The sequence below is a fragment of the Chenopodium quinoa genome, unplaced genomic scaffold (assembly GCF_001683475.1).
Source record: "Chenopodium quinoa cultivar QQ74 unplaced genomic scaffold, ASM168347v1, whole genome shotgun sequence".
Taxonomy (NCBI): domain Eukaryota; kingdom Viridiplantae; phylum Streptophyta; class Magnoliopsida; order Caryophyllales; family Amaranthaceae; genus Chenopodium; species Chenopodium quinoa.
Window position 1 is genome coordinate 1 of NW_018743104.1, and position 9908 is coordinate 9908.

The 9908-nt window shown below is 33.2% G+C and overlaps 1 protein-coding gene across 1 annotated transcript; it reads right to left on the minus strand.

Annotated features, from left to right (window-relative positions):
• Window positions 1-1461: 1461 nt before the first annotated feature.
• On the minus strand, window positions 1462-2154 carry LOC110731930 (glutathione S-transferase T3-like). The gene has a single exon (XM_021911843.1). The coding sequence runs from the start codon at window positions 2152-2154 to the stop codon at window positions 1462-1464; it is 693 nt and encodes a 230-aa protein (XP_021767535.1).
• Between the last annotated feature and the right edge of the window lie 7754 nt (window positions 2155-9908).

Here is a 9908-nt window from a genome sequence, read left to right on the forward strand (position 1 = left end):
ATTTGGGCGGGAGAGTCTCCCGGCCGTCTGCAAGGTGACACCTGTAACGGGCCGTCGCCTGTCACCGTGCGACGCCTGTCACAGGCGACACGTGACCAGTCGCGTGCCACCTGTGAGGGGCAAATGATTAGGGGATTTTTATCCACCAAGCGCCGTTTGACAAGTGGACCAACCAGGTTCCGCCACGCGTCCTCCACGGACCACTTAAGACACGCCACGTGTCCACCCATGCCAAATGGACAACCGGCCATCAAGGCCCTTTTCAGTCTAGAAGCCCGATCGGCCCTAGGTTTACCTTAAACCTAGAGAGTTGCACGCTTCCCAAGGCTATAAATACTCGATTAATCCTCATTAATCGGGGGACCGAATAATTTACGGAACACACTAATAACCGGCTGATCTCGCTAGCAAAGCAGATTACCTACATTAAATACTCTCACCTAGAGAGACCTTATTACTTTAATTTCTGCATTAATTACTCCTTAATCAGGTACTAACTTGACCGTTGGAGGCGGAGCTCTCAGGAGTCTCCGTTATTTTGCAGGTACAGGCGTCCGGTTCCAGTCTCGGAATTGTAACTCTCCCGCAGGACATCAGAAAACCCCGAAACAGATATGTGCCATGCCTACTATATATAGCAAATAAATCAAATGAATATGTGGTTACAAATCTGAATGACCACACCAACTAAAGCATTCAAATTTTCAGCCACGGAATAGGTATACTATGCTAGTTGACAATGACAAATCTTGACAAAGTGTATTCAGAACAAAAGTGACTACACCATGTCGGTATGAATGACCTAAAGTTAAAGCATACTGACAAAGTTAATTCAGAAACATGTGACTACACAATGACAAAAATGTGACTACTGAATGATAAAGAGTTATTGCAATTTTGTTGCCATGAATGACCCAAAGTTAAAGTGAAATCAGAAAAAAAGTGACTACCCAATGACAACAATTGAATGCAACTATGTCGGTAACAATGACAACTGAAATCAACTTGTTAAACAACTTGTCATTCAATATTGGAAAATCAGAATACAAGTTTACATATGACAGTGAAATTAAACACACCACTAATACATGTTAAACATAAAAGACTACATTGCGCATAATTAAAAACTTAACTAATACAAGCGTACACCTACTACAACCAAACATGCTTATAAGCCCTGTAATTTACCCAGTAAGAAATTCTTGTACGACTCTTCTTCAGGAGTGAGTGGAGTAGGCGAATTCTTCATAGCTTGCACCATATCAAACCAGGTTTTCATCTTATGAATGTCAAGTTCCTCCCTTTTCCTCTGTTCCTTCTCCCTTTCAATTTTGATCCGCTCTTCCTTCAGAATGGCCTCCCTCTCGCGAATTGTTGCCAATTCCTTCATTCGTTCGCTAAGCTCAGACGAACCACTGTCCGAAGCTACTTCTTTCCCTTTACGCTTGGCCTTTGCTTTCTTCACACCTTCGGGTCGTTGTATTCCTCCAGATGAAAAACCATCCGTAGGGGTTTCATCCCTCCATCATCTCTGGACCTCTTCCCACTTCCAGCACTACCTTGCTCCTCAACATCACGAACAGCTTTTCTTTCCTCCTTTGACAAGGACCATCTCAGCTTTGGCCTCCACTTTGGATCTCTATTAAGCATTTCAACAGCGTGAGGAAAAGCGAAATTACGACCTTGGGCGAGATGGAAAAGCTTCGACGCACTTTTTATACGGTCAGCTTCGTTGTAACCACTCCCTCCCTCCGGAAGTCTACCTGCTTCATCATAGCAAGATATCCACTGTAGTGTGTCTGCTGCCAACCTTCTCCAGTGCGACGTCAGACTCTTCATAGGTCTTGGTGGAAGTATATGCGGCTTCTCCGCATGAGCAAGTTGATATGCTGCGTGTACATCGCGCCAAAGGGAAGTTGCTTTCTGGCTCGTGCCTTTAATAGCATTCTCACTGATCTCCAAGTACAACCCAATCAGAGTTTCATCTTCCGCAACTGACCAAATTCGAGTCGCTCGTGCAACAACCTGGTTGGATTTCAAGTTCGGGAACTGGTGGAGGATATTGCGGCGTCTCTGGTACGCTGTCCTCTTCGCTCTCATTGAATTGTGTGTTGCTATCATGTACAGTTTCAGGTGTACATTCTTCAATAACATGGTTTCATAGGGGAAACTGAGTGGGTGTCTGATACTGTGGAGATGGTTTGCAAAGACGTATTGCCCATTCTTTGCAAGAACAATTGAAACTCGGGATTAGTTAGCAAATCATCACTAAAACCAGAAAATTGTTGGCGGAAATTTGGGTTGTTTGGATCCATTAAAAGATTCTGCATCACAAAACAAAAGATAAATATTTGTACTAAAATTTACTAATTTTTTACAAAAGATGATTTTTTTTTTTCACATAATCACATATATACTAATTTTAATACATAACTAAATTTATATATTAAAAAAAAAATTAACCAATAATTGGAAGACTTTATTAACTACGAATTTAGTAATGTTTGAATTTAGTAATGTATGGAGAAAACACACATATACTAATTTTAATACATAACTAAATTTATATATTAGAAAAAAAAAGTAACCAATAAATGCAACACTTTTGCAACTACAAATTTAGTAATGTATGGAGAAAATATCAACAACTTTCTTCAATTACATAATGCAATTAAACAACATGGTTTTATATTTTTTTTTTCAAAAAAACACACATATAATAATTTTAATACATAACTAAATTTATATATTAGAAAAAAAAAGCAAATATATCAAATAAATGCAACACTTTTTTTACTACAAATTTAGTAATGTATGGAGAAAATATCAACAAATTTCTTCAATTGGGTTTTTTCAATTAAGTAAACATGGCATATAATATTTTTTTTTTCAAAAAAACACACATATACTAATTTTAATACATAACTTAATATTACAAAAAAAAAAAAAAAGTAACCAATAAATGCAACACTTTTTTTACTACAAATTTAGTAATGTATGGAGAACATATCAACAACTTTCTTCAATTACATAATGCAATTAAACAACATATATTTTTTTTTCAATTACATAATGCAATTACATAATATTTTTTTTTTTCAAAAAATCACATATATATTAATTTTATTACATAACTTTATTTAAATAATAATAAAAAAAAAATTTACCTCAATATGGGTGTGTTGCAACAAAAATGCTCTTCAACAAATTTAAAATGCTTAAGAAAATAAAAAAGTGGAGGATTTTAAGTGATTTCGAAAATATATCAAAATATATCAAAATGCATGTCTATTTATAGAGAATTTAATTTTATGACCGTTGGTAATTTTTTTTTTTTTTTTTTACTGAAAATATTTTTCAGAAAATGCAATGGGAAGATTATAACCGTTGTAAAACGGCTAATTTTGTCATTGGCCAACACCCTGAACATGCCACGTGTCGCGCTCCTACTCGCTGGCAGCCTGGCATGAACAGTACCCGTATTTTTTTTTCCAGCTTTCCTCCAGCTTGTGGGCCCCACCGAGATCACTGTTCATCAGAAGAAATGCCCATGCTATGGACATTTTCATTTTTGCCCATGGGCTTTTTCTTGCATTTTTGGTTTAGCTCACCATTGTGGGTGATGAGCAAAGTATTTGCTCACAAGAAATGCCCATGAGCATATATTTTGCTCATGGTTGTGAGTGCTCTTATAAGCTTCTTTTACATATAGCCCTAAGGGTCATCAATGTCAAGTTCCTTTAATAAATTAAGATATGCCTAATGTCTATCCTTAACATTGATAGTATATTATTCTGATTAATTTTTTTTATCTTTTTATAAAATTGCGTACACGGTCTTTTTATTATTCTGTTTAATTTGGTTTTTGGTATTTATTTGTATTTTTTTTTGTGTTAATATTGTATCATAGAATAAAATACAAATATAAAATCAACAATCTCTCAAATTTCTATATTTAATATTTCGTTGTTGAAAATTATCTTATGTTTTTGGTTAAAAAATGATTATTGCTTTTGTTTCTTGAATTGATATTGTAATTATGTGTGAAATTTTCTTACATTTAGTAATATGTTCCACATAAACATAGTAACTACAAAATATTTATATGTAACAGATATTGAAATATAAGTAGTATAAAATCTAAATTAGTAACAACGAATCCCTTATATCGAACTTAAAATTTGTGTTTAATCAGTTACTGGGATATATAGAAGAGATCCATGTGTTTATGATTGTGAATACTACAACTTTTATTTTGTGTTACTAAAAATAAACTAACTTATCAAACATTTATGTTGATGATAGGAGAAAACCGAAGAACATTGGAATTAACGATTTGTCATTTTTTCTTCAACGAAATATTATGTTTTAATTATGGAAAACGCCAAGTTCAATTAACGTATTAGGTTGATGTGAAACAAATCATATAATGGAAAACCCCAAGTTTAATTATCTATAGTGTTAAATATTAAAAATTCACATTCATCTATAAATATTAAAATTAAACACTAGAATAATAAAAACAAAAATCGTAAATCGGCGAAATAGATCTCCAAATTGCTGTTACACATGCAATTCTCCAGTTTAATTCGGATCACCCATCATCTTTCCAGGGGTAATTCTCCATTTTAATTACATTTCTTCAGTACTGGAATTAAACTCCAATTTCGTGATTACGAACCCTAGAAATTATTAGGGATTTCAAGGGATGTGAAAAGAAAATAAAATAAAGAAATTATTAAAAATATGGAGCAAATTGTGTACACAAATCCAGAATATTGAAGATTAAAAATATGTAAATTATTTTCACAAACAAATCTGGGAACAAAATTATAGAAAGAATAGATGAACATTATGAAGAACAATGGAGGAAAGAGAAGAACCATATAAATTGGGGATTTGTGAAACGAAAATTAAAAATAAAAATCGTAAAAAAAAAATTAAAGCAAATTATTCCATAAATTCATAATATTAAAATTTTTGACATGTAAAGTATTTTATAAACCAAATTTGGATAAAAAATTTAAAAAAAAATAGGAACATGAAAAACAAGAATAATGGAGGAAAGAGGAGAGAGAAGAGAGAAAATTAGACCCAAAAAAGGAGCTGGTTGAAATGAGAGAGGAGAGAGAGTGGGGTGGTTGGGGAGAGTGGGGACCAAGTTTATTTGAAATTTGAAAATAAAATTTCAAATGAAATTCAAATTTTTGTTTTTTTGGACTTTAATGAACAACCAATGGAAAGATGACACATCACTGGTGTATGTCTGGCCCACATACACTCAGTGTATGTGTAGCCTTAGCCTGGTTGCACATCATGACAATTACTAGTAGAAGTTTTAAACTACTTGGTAATTTATTTTCACCAAAAATATTTACTTCCCTTTGTTAATTAGGCTTTCATTTTGGTTTAGCAATGTCACCCAACTTTAATGAGGGTTGGGGCTTGGGACTTGCAATCAAATTAATGTTTTATGTTCCTCATTTTCATTTGTTCTCACATGTGAAATGTAATATTGTAAACTTTTTGAGGAAGTAGAAATCTATACATCTATACAATATATTAAAAGGTGTTCTACAAACCGTACATGCGTCACATGACAACTTTAACTTCTATCAAAAGGCCACATGTACATATGTCGTCTCATTAACTTCTACTCCGTACTAGAATTGTGCTATGTAGGATGAGGACACATGTAAATATGTTTTTTTTACACCGGATAAAACAAGTTTAATAATAATAAGAAAGCGAATTAAAAGAAGAGGACAGGGAAACTAAGTTGTTAGCTGCTTCTTTTAGGCAGATTATGAGCTCATTCCACCTTTGATCTTGATTCTTTTCGAACCACACACCAGTTTAGAGATTTTGAGTTGTTTTTCATCTCGTTGATAGTCCACGCCATACTCTTATCACCAATATCATCCTGCTGCAGAAGATCCACTAGGCCCGAAGAATCCATCTTATTTAATTTATCCATGACTTTTTTTTTTTTAACTAATTATTGATTATATACAAGAAGCTAGATTATAAATGAAGCTATTGAACTAAACAAGCAACCGAGTCCAACTATTAGTGTTTGTTCTTACTTTTCAGTACGTGAATTTTCTGAATTTTGAGATATAACATAAATTTATGATATCCTTTGCTTTTGTTTGTTGACAGAAATTGATGGATTTGTTAGAATTTCATACCTATTTTCATTGATAGATGTGATACACACAAGTAAAGTTATACGGTATATGAATCATGCATGATGAGAGATAGTAATTCTGTTTAATGACTATTAGACTTAGTGTAGTTAAGCCGGATGAGGTTACAACATGTATTGTTACATTGCAGAGATTTATATTTTGGGGCTTAACACTGGGATCATGAACTAAAAGTAAATTTTGTAAATGATTACAACAAAATACCATATAACATAGTCATTAATTAGGCATTAATGACAACTAGTAGTGACAGCTGCAATTACTCTTCTCAGAATGCTAGTCATTTAGACCCTTAGTAGTGATTAATAAAAGTAGATAAATAATAAATCTTACTCACTCTGTTCCTTAGAGCATGCCCACTGGTTAACCAATTGGATTGGTGATATGTCCATTTTATATAGTGTTTTACCCCCGTCCCTTGGTCGTTATTTAGTAGTGTTTTTGGCTCTTTCGGGCCACTTTTATTACTAATTTGTGTGTTCTAGTGTTTTTCGTAGTCTTAGTTGTATTTTACAGGAGATTGCATTCTTAGAGCATTTTCCCGGGCTTTATGGATCAACTACGAAAGCTAGAAGGACACGACCACTTTTTGGAGCCCAAGATCGGTGAGAGCTGGTGATTAAGGGCTCGGTAATTGGGATCCCGAGGCATTTGGACCAAGTACTTAAGACTCGAGGAGGAAATCCGGATTGGGCCGAGAAATCAAGCCCAATCGAAGTCCAGGCTCAAGGAGAAGCAACCGCCCGATCGGGCTACCTCTAGCATGATCGGGCGCGGCAAGACTAGTAGGCTGAGCTTGCTGAGGCGCGCCCGATCGTGCGAGCTTCTAGCACGATCGGGCGATGCTTCTTGGGAAGAACGCGAAGAAAAAGGCGCGCCCGATCGGGCGCGCGTTTTTAGAAGACCTGATTAAGTTTAGTTTTAATTCCTGTTTTAGAAAACGTTTAAATACGATTTTGTACGGAATTATTAGAGTATCTTCTTCCTTAGACTTTCTCTCTCTACTGAGGATCTTTTCTCTCTCTTAAATCTTCTCTCAACTCTTGTTCTTGATTATTTTTCCCATTAATACAGATTAGTTTGGTAACGATTTCTCTTCTCTTAATCTTAGTTATTTACTTTATTCTTTTTATCATGTCTTGCTTTATTGCTTTGATTAGTTTAGTTTTTAATATGTGTGAGTAGTTTTATTTCTAGGGTTTAAGGGGATCCATAAATAATATGAAGGGGTAAATTGTCGTTGTTAACTATCAATGTTAGATTTATTTCCTATTGATTAATTTAAATGCTCTGTGACTAGATTATGCCTATATTTTATGCATGAGTTTGACAACATTGATTTGAGATTCGACAGATGAGAATTAATGTTTAGGTCTAGTTTCTATAGGCAGATTAATTTATAAATGGTTAAGTCGAGATTCGAGAGATGAGATTTGATACCGGTAAATTAATTGTGTGATTGTAATACGTAGCGAAAGCCCTTTACAATCTGGTTAATTGATGCATTGATGATTGACTATTATTGGTTATTGGTATTGCATGATAATTTCTTATTGAATTGTTTTAACGTTTTACAATTGCGGCTTGTAAAAGTGTAGCAATATTAAATTGATGAATCGAGCAGATGTTAATTTGATATTAAAGGATATTTTCAATAAGAACTTAGATCTAGTAAATTGCGAAAGCCTGTTAGATCTATGGTGATTAATAAATTGCGAGAGCCTGTTAATCGTGTTATTTATTGCAATGTTAATGATTGATTACTATGTTTTACCCTGGAATATTATTTATTGGTGAACCTATACCCTAGATCCTTTCATATATTGTTTTCTCTCTATTCTCAATCTTAGTAGTTTAGTTTCTTGTTCGAATATTAATATTGGTTACTTAGATAATTTAGATTATAATAATTAATTAGGAGTAAAAAAGACTTGTTTCCCTGTGGAGATCGACCCTACTTTCCAATCTACTTTAGTTAGAGGACTTAGGAATTATTTTTTATTAGGGGATACGACTTTACCTTGTCAGTTGGTTATTAGGAGAGAGAAAAGTGAAAAAATAATAAAAAAAATTGAAGAGAGAAAAAGTTGGGGGAATATTTCAATAACCTGGTTATTTGGGGTTGGTTATGCAATAAAATATTGCAAGTGGGTGGGTTTTTTTGACAACCCTTATGACGTGGCACAAGAGGATTTTGGCACCTATTTCTTTAATCAATGGCTGAGATTTGCTCTGATTTTTATTACCGTTGTAATTTTGTAATGGCCATAATTTTTATAATACAATTCTAAAAAAAAAAAAACACCAACGACTCTATTTTTATTTTTCTCTATAAAATGAGCCCAATATTGAGGTATTCATTCCTACAATATCACAACCACAAAATGAAAAAGAAGGTCTTTTTTGCCAAATTACAAGAAGCTGGACGAAAGGATGTTGAGCGTGATTTTGGAGTATTACAAGCTCGTTTTGCAATAATACGGAATCATGCGCTAGCTCGTGACACATCAATGTTAGGAAAAATAATGATAGCATGTATCATTATGCACAATATGATCGTTGAGGACGAAAGAGATACGTATAAAACGTATTACGATCCAAATGAATATGATCAAGCTACAAATGCGTCTTCAAGTAATAGAAACACTGAAGAGCCTTTTTAGTTCGAAAATAGCAACAACCGAATTGCAAGTTTGGAAATTTATATTTCTAATACAGCTCGTGTTCGTGATGAACCTATACATAAAGCCTTGAAGAAAGACTTTATTGAACATATGTGGCTTAAAATTCGGTGTTAAACAGTAGGCAAAATAATTTGCATTAATAGCTGTATAATCGTAACATTAAATTATTGTATTTGTATTCAAGCACAATTCGTTTTTATCTTTGATTGAATATGTATTATTTTTATTATTATCAAATTTAGTAAAGTTGCAATTATTGTGTATTTCTTAATTATTGTGTGTTTCTTAATTAACGACTAATTACTTACTAATTAAATAATATAATGCATTAATTTTAAACTTAATTCATTTTATTTAAGTAATGTATGCTAATAATAATTATTAGTTTTAATTGATTATTACCAAGTGCATTATTTATATATGATAGGATTTAAGAGAGATATTGTGTGGTGGGTTGGGTAAAAGTAGGAGAGAGAAAATGTATAACTAAAAGTTGTGGTTAACTATTGGGAGACATTGATTATTAAATGGGTATAAGAGTGGTTATAGGTGAGGTGAAAGATGTAAAAATTAATAAAATAAGCAATAATCCTAATGGTTGTGGGCAACAATTGTGTTTGCTCTTACTAATAGTCTCTTAGAGCAAACACAATGGTTGCCCACTAATATTGGGCTCATTTTATAGAGAAATATAAAATAGAGCCGTTGGTGTTTTTTTTTTATTTTTTTTTTTTTGAATTGTAGTTTAAAAATTATGGATGTTACAAAATTACAACGGTAATAAAATCAGAGCAAATCCCAGCCATTGATTAAATGAATTAGGTGTCACAATCTCAAAAAAACCTTGTCATTATGTGTCACTATCAAAAACAATAAAAAATATTCCATGACCAAGCTACAATAACCGGTTATTCTACTAACCAGGTTATTGAAAATTTCCCCCAAAAATTTCTCTCTCTTCATTATTTTATTATTATTCCACTTTCTCTCTCTTAATAACCAACCTCAATAACCA